At 38.0% G+C, this 20032-nt stretch overlaps 2 protein-coding genes across 6 annotated transcripts in view; one reads left to right on the top strand and one right to left on the bottom strand.

Moving 5' to 3' along the window:
* The window catches only part of NAIP (NLR family apoptosis inhibitory protein), an 87838-nt gene that overhangs the window by 37080 nt on the left and 30726 nt on the right, over positions 1 to 20032 (top strand). The window contains exon 16 of one of the 3 annotated variants that reach the window (XM_058730234.1): positions 15126 to 15298. The exons of 1 other annotated variant lie outside the window; for it this stretch is intronic. In XM_058730234.1, coding sequence (XP_058586217.1) covers positions 15126 to 15187 — 62 coding nt within the window. In that variant the 3' untranslated portion in view covers positions 15188 to 15298. Of the gene's footprint in view, positions 1 to 64; positions 6035 to 15125; positions 15299 to 20032 lie in introns of those variants that run through there. One more of the 3 variants, XM_058730225.1, reaches the window with a different exon arrangement.
* The window catches only part of SMN2 (survival of motor neuron 2, centromeric), a 41577-nt gene continuing 22598 nt past the window's right edge, over positions 1054 to 20032 (bottom strand). Inside the window, exons 7-10 of one of the 3 annotated variants that reach the window (XM_058730272.1) lie at positions 19886 to 19996; positions 9259 to 9309; positions 5173 to 5198; positions 1054 to 1400 (exon numbers count right to left, since the gene is read on the bottom strand). In XM_058730272.1, the coding sequence (XP_058586255.1) occupies positions 9262 to 9309; positions 19886 to 19996 (159 nt within the window). In that variant the 3' untranslated portion in view covers positions 1054 to 1400; positions 5173 to 5198; positions 9259 to 9261. Of the gene's footprint in view, positions 1401 to 5172; positions 5199 to 8886; positions 9091 to 9258; positions 9310 to 19885; positions 19997 to 20032 lie in introns of those variants that run through there. The other 2 variants (XM_058730264.1, XM_058730278.1) reach the window with 2 other exon arrangements.

The raw sequence follows: 20032 nt of genomic DNA, 5'->3' as shown, positions 1-20032 counted from the left end.
TTCCTGCTTCATTTCTGTCTGTGGCATGTATTACTATTGCCACCTTATACATTTTGTTTACTAGTGTTCCCCACCAATGTAAGCAGGAACTTTCGTCTGTTTGGCTTACTGTGGTCTCCAAGCACGTAGAAGAGTACCTAGCACATAAACAAAAGTGAAGAAATAATTCCTGAAATGAATGATTTACCAGAACCTGCAACCACTTTCCAACGGCATTAGGTATCAAAAGACGTAAGATGCAAAAATGTCTCTGAAAGCAAATAAGCTGCCTTCATAACTGAATTTAACCTGCCACACCTACTTAGGCAATGAAAATATGCAGAATGTATAAAATACTGGCTGACTGTCATGAGAAATAAAAATCTACTCACCGGTACCAGAAAGCTTAAGCCACTGAATATCCCATTCTGTGAAGGTTACTTACCAGGAATTGAATGTTCATTTTATTCAACAAATATGTACTGGGCAGCAACAAATAGGTTAGGCATATTTAGTGTTTCCAGGCAAAATCTCTGAAAGAAATAGAACTTTTTATATTAACCTCTGCTACCACAGCTAAAAGGACTAGGAAGAATCCCTGGTGCATGGATACCAATGCTTACACTCAACTGAAACAATAGGATTTTCTCCCTCTCCTGAGAATTTGAAGTGACACACACATAGTCAAATGGATGACAGATGGAACCACAAGGTAGTGATGAGGGCAGAATAGCTTGGACAACCATGTTAGGCAATGGGCATGATGAAAATGTGAAGGAAGCTAGATGAAAGAGAGGCAGATAGGTAAGAGAAAGAGGAGAGGATAATGACAATATGACTTCCAAGCAACGGAACAAAGCCGTGGTTCCTGACTGGCGAGGTCTACTCCTGTGACACTCAGCTTCAGAGAAGCTGTGTTTCTTAAGCCTGGATTATCAGCAACACTGTTTTACAACTGGTTGTGTCTTTACAATACTACCGTTTCTCCAAATAAGTCTGACTAGTTCTCTTTATCCGTTATTAGATTTCCCTCACCATATATATTCTAAAAAAAAAATACTCATACAGTCAAGCTTAAAAAAAATTTGTCATTTATTTTTAAAGGCATTAATAAAAAGCTTAACATACTTAGAAAGTTACAATATACAAATATGTTCAGTCGATATTTTCACAGATTGACTTTTCTGCACTATGTGTGACTTTGAGTTTCTTTTAGTTACTCACATTTCCACTGTTGAGTTATTCAAACTGATTATTCCCTTGAAATACATGGCTGGTTATCGAAGCATGAGTCACATGCAACATAGGGCAATGCAGATGGCTATGCCACCCAACCAACTGTTCATGAAGAAAAGCATGAAATTTTATTCACATCAACCATGGCGCATCAAAATACCATTCTCCTTGGGAGAGAGCTGCACCTGAATTTGGAGGGAAAAAGTGCAGATATAATTATGCAATTTAAAAACTTATTTTCTTATAAAAAAAAAAGGAAAACAACACACTCACCATGGTAAATAAAACTAGAACAAAAGTATGCTAATATAGACTTTATGCAATACTAAATTCAATCTTTATGGGATAAATAATTAGACTAATTGTGATATTCATTTGGAAGAGTAAATGTGAAAGATTAAAAAAAAATTTAAGGAGCATTGGTATTTCATCTGTCCTAACAGAATTTCTTTTTCTTTTTTTTTTTTTTTAAATTTTTTAAACGTTTATTTCTTATTGAGAGACAGAGACACACAGGGTGAGCAGGGGGAGGGGTAGAGAGAGGAGAGACACAGAATCTGAAGCAGGCTCCAGGCTCTGAGCTGTCAGCGCAGAGCCCAACATGGGGCTCGAACAAACTGTGAGATCATGACCTGAGCCCAAGTCAGCAGCCTAAGCAACTGAGCCACCCAGGCGCCCCGGTCCTAACAATTTCTTTTTTAAAGTTTATTGAGAGAGAGGGTCACCTGGGTGGCTCAGTCAGTTAAGCATCTGACTTCAGCTCAGGTCATGATCTCGTGGTCTGTGAATTCAAGCCCCGCATCAGGCTATGTGCACAGAGCCTGGAGCCTGCTTCCGATTCTGTGTCTCCCCCTCTCTCTGCCCCTCCCATGCCCATATTCTGTCTCTCTCTCTCAATAATAAATAACCTTAAAAAAATTAAAAAAATTTTTTTTGAGAGAGCGAGTGAGCTCATGTGCAAGTGGGTAGGGGCAGAGAGAGAAGGGGGAAAGAGAACCCCAAGCAGGCTCCACACTGTCAGTGCAGAGCCTCACATGGGGCTCGATCTCACGAAACATGAGATCATGTCCTAAGCCGAGATCAAGAGTAGGACGCTCAAATGACTGATCCATTCAGAGCCCCAAAAGTACTGTGCTTTTATGGAATCCACGAGAATCAAAGAAATGATAAACTAGAACATAGTAAAAATGTATCTGAAATCTAGAATGAGTATTTATAAGATAAACATATTCAGGTTCATGCATATTAATGAACAGTTAGCTGCATATAAAAAATGTTATCTACTTGGGCACCTGGGTGGCTCAGTTGGTTAAGTGTCCAACTTCAGCTCAGATCATGGTCTCATGGTTTGTGGGTTCGAGCCCCACATTGGGCTCTGTGATGACAGCTCAGAGCCTGTATCCTGCTTTAAATTCTGTGTGTCTCTCTCTGCACCACTAGAGCTCAGTCTCTATCAAAGATAAATACACATAAAAAAAAAAGTTTAAAAAAAGAAAAAAGAATGTTATCTGCTTTAGGGTGTCTGGGTGCCTCAGTCAGTTGGGCATCCAACTCTTGGTCTTGGCGCAGGTTATGATCTCATGGTTTGGGGAAATGGAGCCCCACACTGGGCTCTGCACAGACAATGTGGAGTCTACTTGGGATTCTCTCTCTCCCTCTCATTGACTGATTGGTAGATAAATAAATAAAACAATAAATAAAACGTTATCCACTTTAGATACACACAGACATACATGCACATGAATGAAATATTGGGAAAAGATGGAGTAAAAACTTGGGTTTGCTGTATGTAAATTCTCAATCAAATTGCTAACAAAGTTATTTTCACTATCTCTTTGTTCTATGTAGACTGCTTGTAAAATGACTTGAAAAGAAATGCGTTCAATTCTCATTCATGGTAGTTATGTTCTAAAAAGTCACAACAGGGGGTGCCTGGGGGGCTCAGTCAGTTAAGTGGCTGGCTCTTGTTCTTGGCTCAGGTCCTGATCTCAGGGTTGGTGAATTAGAGCCCTATGTCAGGCTCTGAGCTGACAGTGTGGAATCTGCTTGGGATTCTCCCTCTCTCCCTTTTCCTCTGTGCCTCCCTATCTCTCTCTCTCTCTCTCTCTCAAAAATAAATAAATAATAAAATTAACACTGTTGTTTAAAGTAAAATAAAATAAAGTCACTAAAAACAATAAATTCGTGAGTACTAAGCCAATGCTCCTAGAAGAAATACAAGGCTAGGTTCAGGCAAGCCTCTGGTCACATTCTTATCAATTGACCAATTCCTAATCTTTTAAAATGTGTCTTTCTGATGAAAGACACGTTACTTAATATATATTGATGTTACAGGTGACTTTTTTTTTTTTTTTTTTTTTTTAAGTAATCTCCATGCTCAACGTGGGGCTCAAACTCATGACCAGTACATCAAGAGTTGCATGCTCTACTGACTGAGCTAGCCAGGCTCTCCTAACATACTGATGATTCATTAACACTGAAATTACAGTCAATGGCACTACCTGACTTTGCCTGAATGGGGCTTACCTAACACATATATTTTCCCTGTAAGGCACATCACAGCCTTCTTGCACTTGGGAACACAAACCACAATGTTTGGTGTCCACTTTAAAGAGTGAAATCAAAAGGTGCAGAAACATGAATAACGTGGCACTAAAAAGACTGCGCAAAGGATGCTTGTTTAGAGCAGGAGATGACACATGAAGACAGAGCACTGTTCAACCTCAGCTGAAAGTTATCTGTGTCAGAGGATTCACATTTTTTGCCACTCTGCACTTGTCCATGAATGACGGCGAAAGCACTGTAATTCTTGACTTGGGTATGATAGATAAATTTTGGCAAGCTGGCAAATTTGCAAACACATAGTCTGTGAATGAGAACTGACTGTAGATAAACTATGAAAGACAATTTAAAGTAAACACAAATATCTAAAACGATAAAGGGAAAATAATCACACAGATATAGGAGAGCAAACATTTCTGTCCAAATGACAAGAACCACTACCATCAAAAAGCAAGGTCAAATAAATGATAAACTAGAAAGCAAGTATTTGCAAATCCTATCACAAAGAATTCTTGCAAAACAAAAAGGAAAAACATAGATCCCAGTTAAAAAGTGGGCAAGGTGATACTCATAGTTTCCAGTAAACATAAGACAGAGCTCTTAAACACACAAAAAGATGAACTTTACAATAATAAAATCAATAAAAAAATTATAAATACAATTAGAGGACTATTTCTAACTATTTGACCATTAATGATCCAAAGGTTTCACAGATTACTGAGTAAGAATGTGGGAAACAGGAGCTCTCAAACAATGTTGGTGAGAATATAAATACAGTCTCTACTGAGAAGCAACATGGAAAAAAATCTATTAAAATTATAGATGGAGGTTCTCTTCAATCTAGCAGTTCTAATTCTAGAATCTAAATCCAGATTAGAATTATAGATTCTATTTAGAGAATTCTAAAGATGTGTTCATACATCTACAGAAAGAATTATGTAAAAGAATATAACTATAGCATTAAATAGCAAACAATTGGGAACAACCTAAAATTCCATCCAATTGAGCTCTTCCATCCAAGAGCTCAATTAGTACAATTCTGTATACAAAAATATCATGCAATTTTAAAAAAACATTAAAAAATTTTTTTTATACGTTTATATTTGATAGATGGAGAGAGACAGAGCACAAGTGGGGGAGGGGCAGAGAGAGAGAGAGAAAGAGAGAGAGAGAGAGACAGACAGACAGACAGACAGAATCCGAAGCAGGCTCCAGGCTAGGAGCTGTCCGCACAGAGCCTGACGCGGGGCTCGAACTCACAAACTGTGAGATCATGACCTGAGCCAAAATTGGATGCTTAACCGACTGAGCCACCCAAGCGCCCCAAAAAACAGAACATTTTTATATACTGGCATTGAGGATTCTCCAAAAAAATTCTGAGGAAAAAGCACTTACCTAATAAAGAACATTGTATGAATCACCTATAAAAATGAAAAATTTAAAGAGTTGGAAGGAGTAATCATGAAACATCTTATCAGATCTGTTTCAACTATATATTAATTTTACTGCCAACAAATGTACACAGCACAACACAACCAAATAAAAACGAAGGGTTTTGTTCTGTGAAGTCTCCCTCACATTCTAGTCCTCTTCAGAGATTACTTGAGTACAGCCCTGAGGCGACCCATTAATTCACACAGAGACATGTATGTAAATGCGTTTACATAAATGGCAAGTAGCGTAACACATTTCTGCCTCTAACTTTCTTCATTTAAAAATATTTTCCTATCAGATTGCTCTATATAACAAGCAACAATGTAGTTTTTTAAAATAAAATTAAAAGAATGATAGAATACAAGGATCCCCATGCTTCTCCAGAGTTTTAGGCCACTGCTGTTTACCAAAGACTTACACTAGCAACAACTGTTTTCACTAAACAAAAAAGTCTGAAGGGGATTTACCCTGTTATGAAAAAGGCAAAGGGGTGCCTGAGTGGCTCAGTCAGTTGAGCGTCTGACTTTGGCTCAGGTCATGATCTCACATGATCTCATGGTTTTGTAGATTTGAGCCCTGAGGAGGCCGGAGCCTGCTTCGGATTCTGTGTCTCCCTTTCTCTCTGCACCTCCCCCCGCTCTCACTCTATCAAAAATAAATACACATTAAAAAAAAAAAAAAAAAAAGTGACGTCAAGGGAGGAAACACGGATTGTGCACAAAATGCTATGATGATATCCGTATCAAATATAGATGAATATGGAAAAGTGTAAAATAATACATGAAAAAAGAATACTGTGATAGACACACAGCTTAATTAATTTCTTACATACTTTTCAAACATAAATAGAAAAAGGAGTACAATAAACATCAATATGCACACCATGTACACTCAACAGCCATAAATGCATGCACACACAAATTTTGCTAAATCATGTTTTTTAAGTTTATTTATTTGGGGGGGGGGAGGGGCAGAGAGAGAGGGAGAGAACGAGAATCCCAAGCAGGCTCTTGGCACTGTCAGCACAGAACCTGATTTGCTCAAGCCACACCCCTGGGATCATGACCTGAGCTGGAATTAAGAGTCGGATGTTCAACTAACAGAACCACCCAGGCACCCTAACCCTACTCCCAAGACTTTTATAGATGGCTCTTTCAACCAGATTCCAACCAGGGATACCACACTGCATTTGGCTGTTGTCTTCCAAGTCACTTTTAATCTAGAGCAGTTACTCCATGCCTTTTTTTTCACTTTTTTTAACTAAAAAAAATTTTTTTAATGTTTATCTTTTGAGAGAGAAAAAGAGAGAGAGAGAGTGTGTGTGTGTGTGTGTGTGTGTGTGAGAGAGAGAGAGAGAGAGAGAGAGAGAGAGAGAGAGAGAGAGAGAGAGGCAGAGAGAGGCAGAGAGAGGCAGAGAGAGGCAGAGAGAGGCAGAGAGGGAGACACAGAATCCAAAGCAGGCTCTAGGCTCTGAGCTGTGAGCATAGAGCCTGTTGCAGGAACTTGAACTTGCGAGCCGTAAAATCATGACCTGAGCTGAAGCTGGACACTTTACTGACTGAGCCACCCAGGTACCCTTTTTTTACTGACTTTTTGAAGAAAGGAGGCCAGTTATCTACTACAGCATTTCACATTCTGGATCTATCTGATCATTCCTTTTGTGAGGTCATTTAACTTGCTGCTCTAGCCCACTATTTCCAGTAAATGGGAAGCAGATCTTATAGGCTTGATTAAATTCCAGTTACACTCTTTTCACTGAAACACTTCACAGGCTATTTTGTGTATTTCACACTGCATCATATCAAAATCAAGTCTGACTGTCCCATCACAGTAGTGCAGTATCACCAGTGATTCTAAGAATCTCTTCACTGGATGGTTTTCTTTCCACACCACTAACCAAGTATTTGCTGAGATGATACTTTGACATCATGACAATTCTAGAGAGCATGTAGCTCAATCTTTTATCAAATTGTTTTGACATCAAATGCATTTAATATTACTATATGTAGAAAGCCCTAAAGACTGCACTAAAAAAACGACTAGAACTGATAAATGAATTCAGTAAAGTCACAGGATACAAAATCTGTTACATTTCTATACACTAATAATGAGCTAGTAGAGAGAGAAATTAAGAAAACAATCCTGTTTACAACTGCACCGAAACCAATAAAATATCTAGGAATAAAATTAGCTAAGGAGTTTAAAGACCTGTGCACCTGAAAACTGTAAGACACTAATAAAAAAAAAAAAAAAAGGAAGATAACACAAATAGAAAGATATTCCATGCTCATGGAATGGAAGAGTTAATATAATTAAAATGTCCATACTACCCAAAGTAATCTACAAATTTAATACAATCCCTATAAAAATACACAACATTTTCCACAGTACTAGAACAGATAATCCTAAAATTTGGATAGAACCACAGAAGACAAAGAAGTCAAAACAATCTTGAAAAAGATGAATCAAACTGGAGGTATCACCATCTCAGATTTCAAGATACACGACAAAGCTGTACTGATCCAAACAGTATGCAACTAGCACGAAATGAGACCCATAAATAAGTGGAACAGAACTGACAGCTCAGAAATAAAGTCATGCTTATATGGTAATTAATCTTCAACAAAGGAGGCAAGAATATACAATGGGGAAAATCCAATGTCTTCAACAAACGGGGCTGGGAAGACGGGACAGCTACGAATGAAACTGGACCACTTTCCTACACTATAAACAAAAATAAACTTAAAATCGATTAAACACCTAAATGTCAGACCTGCAACCATAAAATTCCTAGAAGAAAACATAGGCAGTGATCATTTTGACATTAGCCTTAGAAACGTTTTTCCAGATATGCAGCCTCTGATAAAGGAAATAAAAACAAAAATAAACTATTGGGATTACACCAAAATAAAAAGGTTCTGCACAGTGAAAGAAACCAGCAAAAATGCAACCTATCAAATGGAAGAAGATATTTGCAAATGATGTATCTGATAAGGGCTTAATATCCAAAATACATAAAGAATGTGTACAACTCAACACCAAAAAATTAAATAATCCAGCTGAAAAATGAAAAGACATGAATAGATATTTTTCCAAAGAAGACATACAGGTAGTCAACAGACACGTGAAAACACGCTTAACATCACTCATCATCAGGTAAATGCATCTCTAAACCAGAATGAGATAACCCTCACACCAGTCAGAATGGCTAAAATCAAAAACACAAGAAATCGTAACTATTAGTGAGGATATGGAGAAAGAGGAACCCTCAAGCACTATAGATGGTAATGCAAACTGTGCAGCCACTGTGGACAACAGTATGAACATTACTGAAAAAATTCACAATGGAATTACCATATGATCCAGTAATTCCACTACTAGATGTTTACCCAAAGAAAATGAAAACACCGATTTAAAAAGATATATGCATCCCTGTACTTACTGCAGCATTATTTACAAAAGTCAGGATATAGAAACAACCCAAGTGTCCATCGACAGATGAACGGATAAAGATGTGATGTGTACACACACACACACACACACACACACACACACACACTGGAATATTACTCAGCCATAAGGAACAAAACTTTGCCATTTGAGACAACATGGATGCATCTAGATGGTATAACGAAGGTAACTAAACTAAGTCAGAGAAAGACAAATACCATATGATTTCACTCATATGTACAATTTAAGAAACAAAACAAAGGATCAAATTAAAAAACAAAAAACAGACTCTTAAATATACAGAGCAAACTTGTGGTTGACAGAGGGGAAGTAGGTGGGGGGATAGGTGAAATGGGGAAAGGGATTAGGAGTACAGTTGTAGTAAGCACTGAGTAGTGCGTATAACTGCTGAATCATTGTGTTGTACACCTGAAAGTAAAATAACAATGTTAACTGTACTTGAATTAAAAATAATTAAAAACATATTTAATAGCTTTACATTAACTTTTTTTTTTTAACATTTGATTTTTAAAGATATGTTTTCCCCAAACTGAAATTCATATAAAAGATTCACTTTTATAATGACAGTAGACTTACTTCTTAATTGAAATGTGAGCACCTTCCTTCTTTTTGGTTTTGTTTGAAACCCTGTAAGAAAGCAACAGAATTTTAAAGAACAGCATACACATTTTATACAGATACGAATAAACACTTTGTTTCATACAAGATGTTTTACTAATTCTATTTAACAAAATATCAGAAAATAAGTTTATGGCCTTCAAATGTGCTTTAAAAGTAATCCTAAAGAAGAGTACCTGAGTGGCTCAGTAGGTTGAGTGTCCAACTTGGGTTCGAGCCCCACATCTGGCTCACTGCTGTCAGCATAGAGACCACTTGAGATCCTCTGTCATGTTCTCTCTTTGCCTACCCTCCGTTTGTGCTCTCAAAAATAAATAAAATCTTTAAGTGTTCCTAAAGTAAACAATTATTAGGCTGTAGTTAAGAAATTTTCTTCTTTGGGGGTGCCGGGGTGGCTCAGTTGGTTAGGAGTCCGACTTCAGCTCAAGTCACAAGCTCACGGTCCGTGAGTTCGAGCCCCGCATCGGGCTCTGTGTTGACAGCTTGAAGCCTGGAACCTGCTTCAGATTCTGTGTCTCCCCCTCTCTCTGCCCCTCCCCCACTCATGGTCTCTCTGTCTTTCAAAAATGCATTAAAAAAATTAAAATATAAAAAAGAAATAAAATTTTCTTCTCTCACTATGCCCAGTGATGTTCCTGAGCTAACTTACACCTTAATTCTTTCAAGTAAAATAAACACTGTGTCACACTCATTTATTAAAATAAAACCATTAAGGACCACTACATACTAAAGAACATTTTAGAAGTTAAAAAAAAACAAAACAAGATCAATACTCAAATATTTATTGTTTTTCCTGGTCAGACCTAACCCAAATGTCCTATTCATTTCTTCTGGCTTCCACATCTTCTATCTTCCCTTTTATATATACTTTCTACTTCATTGTTTATCTATGTCTACAGGCCATAAGATGTATTAAAAGTGATTTGTTCTTAAGAAGGACCAAAGTTATAGCCTATTTTATGTTATTCCAAGAACACTACTTTTACGTCATTTGCATTTGCTTGGATTTCTAGAGGTTAAGAGCTGGACCCAAATTCTATCTAGCTGCTCTTATGGGAACGAGCTGCCAACAGAAAAGCTGTCCAGCTCGTGTTTCTGTGAAGCAATGCTTAAGAAACACTAGCTGAAGCTAATGGTGGCTCAAACATACTTAAGCGGTTAGAAAATCTGACAATGAGTAGTGGCTTCTTTTTAATGGTAACAATTTCAAAGAGACAAAAAAATGCAAGATCCAGGAAACTACAATTTCTTTGCATTTTCGAATGTAAATGTATGTTTACATTGTATTGTATACAGATATAGAAATAATACTCTGTAAAGTTAAGATCCTTTCTCAGAAACAAGTCAGTCATAGTTGGCCCTGAATTTGAGGCACATAATTCTGGGGACAAGACTGCTTTCCCCAAAACTGCGACTTGAACTCATAAAAGAAACAGAAACATCTGCAACTTAATGGTCAGGACCATAGTTAAAAGTCCAGTGCAAATCTGCTAGGTTTTAGTAACACAGTATAATCAGGTACATGTAATAGTAGTGCTTATAAATACAAATGAACCAAGTCTAACTTTCGTCCATGTCATCCTTCAAATTAAATATATTTAAAATGTCAGTACGTTCCTATTCTTTAATGGTTGCTAGAACTATCAAAATAGAAAATCAGGTCCATATCTACTTAAGGCTGTGGTAAAATAGATGTTTTCTTTTTTTTTTTTTTTTTGTAATGTTTATTTATTTTTGAGAGACAGAGTATGAGCGGGGGAGGGGTGGAGAGAGGAGGCGACACAGAATCCGAAGAGGCTCCAGGCTCTGAGCTGTCAGCACAGAGCCCAACATGGGGCTCAAATTCACAAACTGTGAGATCATGACCTGAGCCGAAATCAGATGCTTAACCGACTAAGCCACTCAGGTATCCCCAAAATAGATGTTTTCAAGAGGCAATACACATGGAAATAAAAATTGTGGAAAGCCAGTCAGCAGTATCAAAAGCTATTAAAATGTTTACACTTTTTGACTCAGTAACAGTACTTCCAAATATCAAAAGGAAATAATCTACAAGAAGCTTTATATCTAAAAAATGGTTATCTACGAATCAGAGGAAAAATGTGTTAATGTTCAACATTCAGGAAACTATGAACTTATTCTGAACCACACTGAACAGGAACTAGGCACTATCCCAGATGCTAGAATGCCAAGAGTTACCAAGATAGACAAGGTCCTTGCTCTTATGGAGCTTACGTTCTACTGGAGAAACAAACAGGTAAGGAAAATCAGGTTTCATAAATGCCACACAGAGAATCTAAGTGGGGTGATATGATAGAGCATATGGGCCTATCAGTTCTGGATTAAACTGGGAGAAATTTCAGGTGAGTTCTGAAACACAAGAAGCTAGACAAGTGAAATCTGGGTTATGAGTTTCCAGCCTAAAGAGCAGGGAGTACAAAGGCCCTGAAGAAGGTATAAACCTGGTATACATTTGAAGAGAGGCCAGCTTTGTAAGAATGGACACGCATAGAATAAAATGTACATACAGAAGTCGGCAATATACACATCATGTAATATTCTGCAAACCAGGATAAAGTTTTGATTTTAACATAAGTGCAACTGGAAGGTATCAAAGGGTCTTGAGGGGTAGATCTGATCTATGTTACATTTTAAAGTATCACTTCTAACTGCTATATGGAGAACGGATTTGGTGGGCAGGCGGGGGATGCAAGATTCTAAAAGCAAAATAATAGTTGGGATCTGCTGCAGAAAGAAAGATAAGAGATAAATAATGCCATATTATTCAGATATTAAATAAATAGCTATTACATGAAGAGCTATTACAACCCATCAACAAACAGATAAACAGCCTGACTAAAAACCAAAACAGGAAAAAATGTGGTTATTTCTCCAAAGAAGATAAAACAAATGGCCAGCAAACATATGAAAAGATGCTCAACATCATTTAGACATTAGGGAAATGCAAATCAAAACCACAATAAGCCCATTCCCGAAACCAATACTGCACTGTATGTTAACTAAAAACAACAACAACCCACAATAAGGTATCACTTCACACTCAGGGAGATAATAGTTAAGTGTTGACAAGAATGTAGAGAAAAAGGGACCCTCACACATTGCTGGTAAAAGGTAAATAGGTACAGTCATCTTAGAAAAAAGTTCAGCACTTCCTCCAAACTTCTCAGCCAGCAATTCTACTCCTAGATATATATGGAAGAAAACTGAAACTTATGTCCATACAAAATTTTACACACAAATGTCTGCAAAAGAACTACTCACTATAAAAAAAAAAAAAGGAAGAAAATGGAATTACTCATTGTAGTCAAAAAGAGGAAACAACTCAGTGTCCATCCACTGATGGATAAACAAAATATGGTACTGTCCTTACAACAGAATTATTATTGAGCGGTAAAAAGAAATGAAGTACTCACACATACTATAGCCTGGAGAAACCTTGAAAAACTGAGGGTAAATGAAATAAATCAGGCACAAAAAGCCACGTATTTAACAATTCCACTTATATGAAAAGTTCAGAATAGGCAAATCTGTACTAATGAAAAGTAGATTAGTGCTTGCCCAGGGCTGGGTGGGTATACTACCAGGTGGGTACTGGAGAGTGATTGCTAACGGGTACAGGTTTTCTTAATGAGTGATAAAAATGTTCTGGAATTAAATAGTGATGGTGGTTGTAGAACTTTGTGAATATAATTTAAAAACCACTGAAATGTATACTTTTAAACGATAAATTATATCTCAATTAAAAAGATGATAGTATCTTGAAAGATGTAGTAGCAGTGGAGAAAAAAAGCAAAGTGCAATGATTCAGGATCTGTTGGGAAAGAGGCAACAATACTTTCCTACAAATTGGATGTGGAAACGTGAAACAGAGTGAGAAAATATGGCTAATGCCAGGCCTGTGGCTTGAGAAATTGGTGCTGGTGCACCAATGTCATTGCTTACTGAGAAACATAAAAGGCTGTGGGAACAGAGGTGTAAGAAATGACACGTGAAGTTCTGTTTCGGCTGCAGTTAGTTTGAGATGTACCTAACAGACATCCACGTGGTGAGGGAAAAGAGGCAGCTGCATAAGTAAGTCTGAAAGTCAGAGCTTATACCTGAGAAGTACCACCACAAACATACCATTTTAAGTCAAGGAGTAGAGGCAAGGTCACCTAGTGAACATTCATTATTAAGAAACAGGGACTGTGGGGGCGCCTGGGTGGCTCAGTTGGTTGGGCATCCGACTTCGGCTCAGGTCACGATCTCGCGGTCCGTGAGTTCGAGCCCCGTGTCGGGCTCTGGGCTGATGGCTCGGAGCCTGGAGCCTGCTTCCGATTCTGTGTCTCCCTCTCTCTCTGCCCCTCCCTGTTCCTGCTCTCTCTCTGTCTCAAAAATAAATAAATAAATAAATAAATAAATAAATAAATAAATAAATAAAAAGAAACAGGGACTGTGGACCATGCATAAGGATTCTACTTGGATATTCAGAAGAGGAGGAAAAGTTGTTAAAGGAGTATAGAAGGGACAGCCAAGGAGAAAGGCTCAAAACTAGTAGATGATATGGTGTCACTGAAGGCAAGAGAAAAAATGTTTTCAAAGTTACACTTTGGAACACAATTTATATACAAATGTGTAAAATGTACACAAATATATAAAAATGTTGCGGAGAACTAAGGTCAAAGCAGAGAAAAGACCACTGATGTAGCCATCTTCAGTAAAATCTCAGCAGAGTGGGGAAGACAGAAGCACACCTGATAGGACCAAAGAGGTGCGGTGAGGTAAGGGAGAGAACTAGAGATAACTCTGAAGAAGTCTGGCTGCACTTTGCAACTATGTGGATGGAACTAGAGGGTGTTATGCTAAGTGAAATTAGTCAGAGAAAGACAAATATCATGTGAGTTCACTCATATGAGAACTTTAAGAGACACAACAGATGGACACAAGGGAAGGGAAGCAAAAACAATTTAAAAACAGGGAGGGGGACAAAACATAAGAGACTCTTAAATAATTCAGATGTAAATTAAAAAGTAAATACATTATTAAAAAAATAAGTCTGGCTGTGAAGGCAAGGTGAAAAATGATGTGATAGACAAGTTCTAGAGAACGTAGTTGAAGTAAATGGTCACTAAGTTTAGCTAAACAGAACTAAAACGGTCACCAACATAGACTGATGAGTAAGACAAGCAAACTGCTGGCTAAATTCTTAGAATATGTCTGTAGATGAAGAAAGATGAACATAAAAATAATACATTTCTTAGCAGCACTCACACATACTGGAAGGCAGACAAATAGATATGATAGACTACTGTCTATATAATAGACTACTGTCAGTGGTGACTTACGGAAAAGGGTAAGAAATAGGCGTGGCTTAGGTCATCAAAGGGATTTTTGTCTTATCTTTAATTTGCTCAATTTTTAAAATGTAATGTATTCATGTATCATCTGTAATCAAGAAATGCATATATTCTTAAAGGATATAAAACAATGTAAATGGCATGATGAGAACAATATAAAAAACAAACCATGTAAAACTCCAGAGACAGGACAATAAAATGCAACAGATGGCTCTGGATTTAATCCTGGATCAAAGAAAGCAATCTTGGGGGCACCTGGGTGGCTCAGTCAGTTAAGCAGCCGACTTAGGTTCATGTCAGGATCTCATGGCTCTTGAGTTCAAGCCACAGCACTGGGCTCTGTGTTGACAGAGCAGAGCTTGGAGCCTGCTTCAGATTCTGTGCCTGCCTCACTCTCTGCCCCTTCCCTGCTCAAGCTCTGTCTCTCTCTCCTTCAAAAATAAACAGTAAAAAAAATTTTTTTAATAGGGGCACCTGGATGGCTCAGTGGATTGAGTGTTCAACTTCAGCTCAGGCCTCGCAGTTTGTGAGTTCGAGCCCCACGTTGGGCTCTGTGCTGACAGCTCAGAGCCTGGAGCCTGCTTCGGATTCTGTGTCTCCCTCTCTCCCTGCCCCTTTCCTGCTCACACTCTGTCTCTCTGTCTCTCAAAAATAAATAAACATTAAAAAAATTAAAAGCAAATTTTCATTTTAAAGAAAGCTACTTTTAATTCTCTTGTAAGGGACACTGGTGAGACAACAGGCAAGATTCAAATAAGGCCAAAAGATGAGATCACAGAATGATATAAATTTTAATTCCTGATTTGATTACTATACTACGGTTGTATAACATTCTTAATTTAGAAAACATACTGCATTTAAATGTAAAGGGGTATAATGTTTGCAACTGATTATCAATTATTTCAGGGAAAAATACATATACACATAAACAAAGAAAAAAAAGACAAACAAGTATGAAATAAATGAGAATAATAAACCTAAAGTGGTACAGGGGCACCTGGGTGACTCAGTCGGTTGAGAGTCCGACTTCAGCTCAGGTCATGATCTCATGGTCCGTGGATTTGAGCCCCTGGACCGAGCTGACAGCTCAGAGCCTGGAACCTGTTTCAGATTCTGTGTCTCCCTCTCCCTCAGCCCCTCCCCAGTTTATGCTCTCTTTCCCCTTCAAAAAATAAATAAACATAAAAAAAATTAAAAAATAAAAGAAACTTAAAGTGGTACAAAGGTGACACTTGGGGACAATTGGGTGAAGGATACATAGAAATTCTTGTACTATTTTCGCAACTTTAAGTCTGAAAGAGATTTTTTTTTTTTTAAGTTACAAACAAACAACAACAAAAAGCACTTGTATTTTGGTTTGGTTATCTGCCAAAGGTAAACTTTCACACACTACATGACCTAGCAATTCCACTTCTAAGTGTATACCCAAAAGAAATGAAAATGTACATTGACACAGAAACTTGTATACGCATGTTCATCGCAGCATTATTCGTTAAAGCCCCAAAGGAGAAATAACCCAAATGGAAAAAATGAGGTACACTCAATGGATTATTATTCAGCAATAAAAAATGAAGGGAGAGAGAGAGAGGAGAGAGAGAGAGAGGAGAGAGAGAGAGAGAGGAGAGAGAGAGAGGAGAGAGAGAGAGAGGAGAGAGAGAGAGAGGAGAGAGAGAGAGAGGAGAGAGAGAGAGAGCGTGAGAGAGATTATGCTAAGTGAAGAAAGAAAGACACAAAGGATGACATTTAGTATAAGTCTATTTATTAGAAGTGTCCAGAAAAGGCAAATCCACAGAGTAAGTTAGTCATTGCCTAGGCCTGGAAATTTTGAGGAAAATGGGGTACATGTTTGTTTTCTTACGGAAGGAGGGTAGATAATGAAGATATTCCATAAATGACTGTAGTTATGGCTGTGTAATTGTGAATATACTAAAAACCCAAACCAGTGAGTTGTACACTTTAGAAGGTGAACTGAATGCCATGTAAACTATATCTCAATAAAACTTAATTAGTTAAAAAAAAAACAAAAAAAAAAAACAAGTCACAGGCAATGCTGTTTTCCAAACTGGAAACAAGCTACATATCCATCAATGGTTAAAAGAAATAAACAGATTATGGTATATTCATGCAGAAGAACACAACAGAGCTACGACTATACACAACAATGTATATTACTCTCACAAACTGCTGAACAAAATATGCCAGCCACTAAGGAGTGTATGTATAATTCCAAACCATAGAAGTTCAAAAAAGGACAAAAGTACTCTATGACACTAGACGTTAGGAAAATGGTCACCCTTGGCGAAGGGATTAGTAGTGAGTGATTAGAAGAAGACATAAGGAGGCAGTAAATTATGTTTTTTTTAAATCAAGCTGTTCACTTCTAATATATGCACTTTTCTGCATACATCTGTTTTTTTATTTTTTATTAGAGAGGGAGAGGGGGAGGGGGAGAGGGAGGGGGGGTGCAAGTGAGCGAAGGGCAGAGAGAGAGAATCCCACGAAGGAACGAGAAGGGGAGAAGGGAGAAGGGGAGAAGGGAGAAGGGGAGAAGGGAGAAGGGGAGAAGGGAGAAGGGGAGAGAGACAGAGAGAGAGAGAGAGAGAGAGAGAGAGAGAGAGAGAGAGAAGCGGGGCTCATCTGAAGCAGGGCTCCAGCTCATCTGTTAAAGATGGGACTAGAAATCATGAACTGTGAGATCACAACCTGAGCCAAAGTCAGATGCTTAAAAGACTGAGCCAACAGGTGCCCCCCCCCCTTTTTTTTTAAGTTTATTGATTTACTTTGAGACAGACAGCATGAGCAAGAGCAGGGGAGGGGCAGAGAGAGAGAGAAACCCAAACAGGCTCTACAATGTCAGCACACAGCCCAACGCAGGGCTCAACCTCACAAACTGAGATCATAACCTGAGCTGAAATCAAGAGTCTGAGGTTTAACTGACTGAGCCAAACAGGTGACCTCTGCATACTTATTTCAATACAAACACTATAAACACCAAATAAACCATGAACCTCTGTATAATATGAACCTGAAAATAAGTCAAAATATGGCCTATCTGGGTAAAAGAACTCTCTTTCCTTCCAAAAAACTGAAAAATAAATATAAATCACATCAATAGTTTACTTATACACTATAAGTAATATTTTTCCAAATATTTCATGAAAAATACATGCAGAGAAATACGAAGTGCAGAAAAGGGAAGCTTAGTATGTTAGTAATTGGTCTCAAATTACAAATGGTTAACTTGTTACTTTCCATCATCTTTCTAGTCATTAAAAGGGGAACTTCATCATACTATACAAATATACCAACCTTATACAATGACTCAAGAATACCTTTTATTATTTTTATTTAATTTTTTAAAAAGTTTATTTATTTTAGGGCGCCTGGGTGGCTCAGTCGGTTAAGCGTCCGACTTCGGCTCAGGTCACGATCTCACCGGTTGTGAGTTTGAGCCCCGCGTCGGGCTCTGTGCTGACAGCTCAGAGCTTAGAGCCTGCTTTGGATTCTGTGTCTCCCTCTCTCTCTGCCCCTCCCCTGCTCATGCTCTATCTCAATAATAAATAAACGCTAAAAAAAAATTTTTTTTTTAAGTTTATTTTAAGAGAGAGTGGAGTGGGGGGGACGGAGGGAGGGAGGAGTGTGTGTGTGTGTGTGTGTGTGTGTGTGTGTGTGTGTGTGGAGAGAGAGAGAAAGAGAGAGAGAGAGAGACAGAGAATATCCCAAGCAGGATCCACACCACTAGTGCGGAGCCAGATATGGGGCTCCAACCCATGAACTGTGAGATAGTGTGACCTGACCAGAAATCAAGAATCAGATGTGTAAGTGACTAAGCCACCCAGGTCCCCCAAGAATAGCTTTTAAATATTCTTTAAAATTCTTTAAATCTTTAATTCTTTAAATCTTTTAAAATTCTTTAAAATCTGTACGTGGGGGCACGTACAGATGATACATTTAAAAAAATCTTACCTTGAGTCAGTTGTTTATTTATATCTTCCATATATTAACCAAAATTTCAAGTACTTATAATATCACATCATAATGTCAGCATGGCATAGTAGCTTCCTTCCAAAAATTTAAAAATTTCCTGAAAAGTCACAATACTACATGTGTGAAACAGACTGATGTGTAAAATGGTAAGTATGGAGCCTCAGTCTGTAAGGTCCAGTTTGGCATGTATCACCTCAGGCCTTTCCTCTATGCACAAAAGAACCTAACACTTTTTGTCTTTATTTCTTTTCTCAAGCTATTATTCTTTCTTTTTCTATTTCTTTTTTTTTTTTTTTAACGTTTATTTATTTTTGAGAGACAGAGCACGAGGAGGAGAGGAAGACACAGAATCCGAAGCAGGCTCCAGCCTCCGAGCTGTCAGCACAAAGCCCGACGCCGGGCTTGAACTCACAAACTGTGAGATCATGACCTGAGCCAAAGTCAGCTGCTTAACCAACTGAGTCACCCTGGCGCCCCTCATTTTCTATTTCTTGCAATGCATTTTGTCTTATATTAAAACACAAAGACAAATGAGATTGGAAAATAATTTAAAAGAGTGTCATTAAATTAGAAAATGTATAATCAACATAACCTAAGAACAGGAACAAAATTTTATTTTTATTTTTTTAAGAGCAAGAGAGAGAGAGTGAGTGAGCAGGGAAGAGGGGCAGGGAGAGAGAAAGAATCCCCATGTTGGCCCCATGCTCAGCATAGTGCCTGCCATGGGGCTCAACCCCACAACCTTGAGATCATCATGACCTGATCTGACATCCAGAGTTGGACATCCAACTGACTGAGCCAACCAGGTGCCTCAACATGAAAAAATTTTAAATGAACTATAATTACACTTAGCAGGGACAATTCAAGAGAATGTAAGCCTTAAACAAAAGTTATATATATATGTATTTTTGAATGTATTTATTTATTTTGAAGTAGAGACAGAATGCGACCAGGGGAGGGGCAGAGAGAGGGAGACAGAGAATCCCAAGGCGGCTCTGCACCTTAAGCATGGAGCCCGATGCAAGTAATGAACTCATGAACCAGAGATCATGACCCGAACCAAAATCGAGTCAGATGCCCAATGGACTAAGCCACCCAGGCACTCCAACAGTTTTATGTTTTTAAACTTTATGAGGTAGTTTCAACCTTTATGATCTGCCAAACATAACAAACCACCTTTTAGTCACAAAGTCACATAACCACAAAGTGATTGTCAGGAAAGATGCTGAATGATCACTTACCATATAGTAACCAGTATGATAGCCACTCATGTACCAAGAGATTAACATACTTCCCAAAGCATCAGCATCATCAAGAGAATCTGGACATATGGGAGGTGGTGGGGGAATTATCTGGAAATGGAGAAAGATATAAAGTCAATAAACAAA

The sequence above is a fragment of the Neofelis nebulosa genome, chromosome 1 (genome assembly GCF_028018385.1).
Source record: "Neofelis nebulosa isolate mNeoNeb1 chromosome 1, mNeoNeb1.pri, whole genome shotgun sequence".
NCBI classification, from domain to species: domain Eukaryota; kingdom Metazoa; phylum Chordata; class Mammalia; order Carnivora; family Felidae; genus Neofelis; species Neofelis nebulosa.
This window is presented reverse-complemented; position numbering and strand designations above follow the sequence as displayed.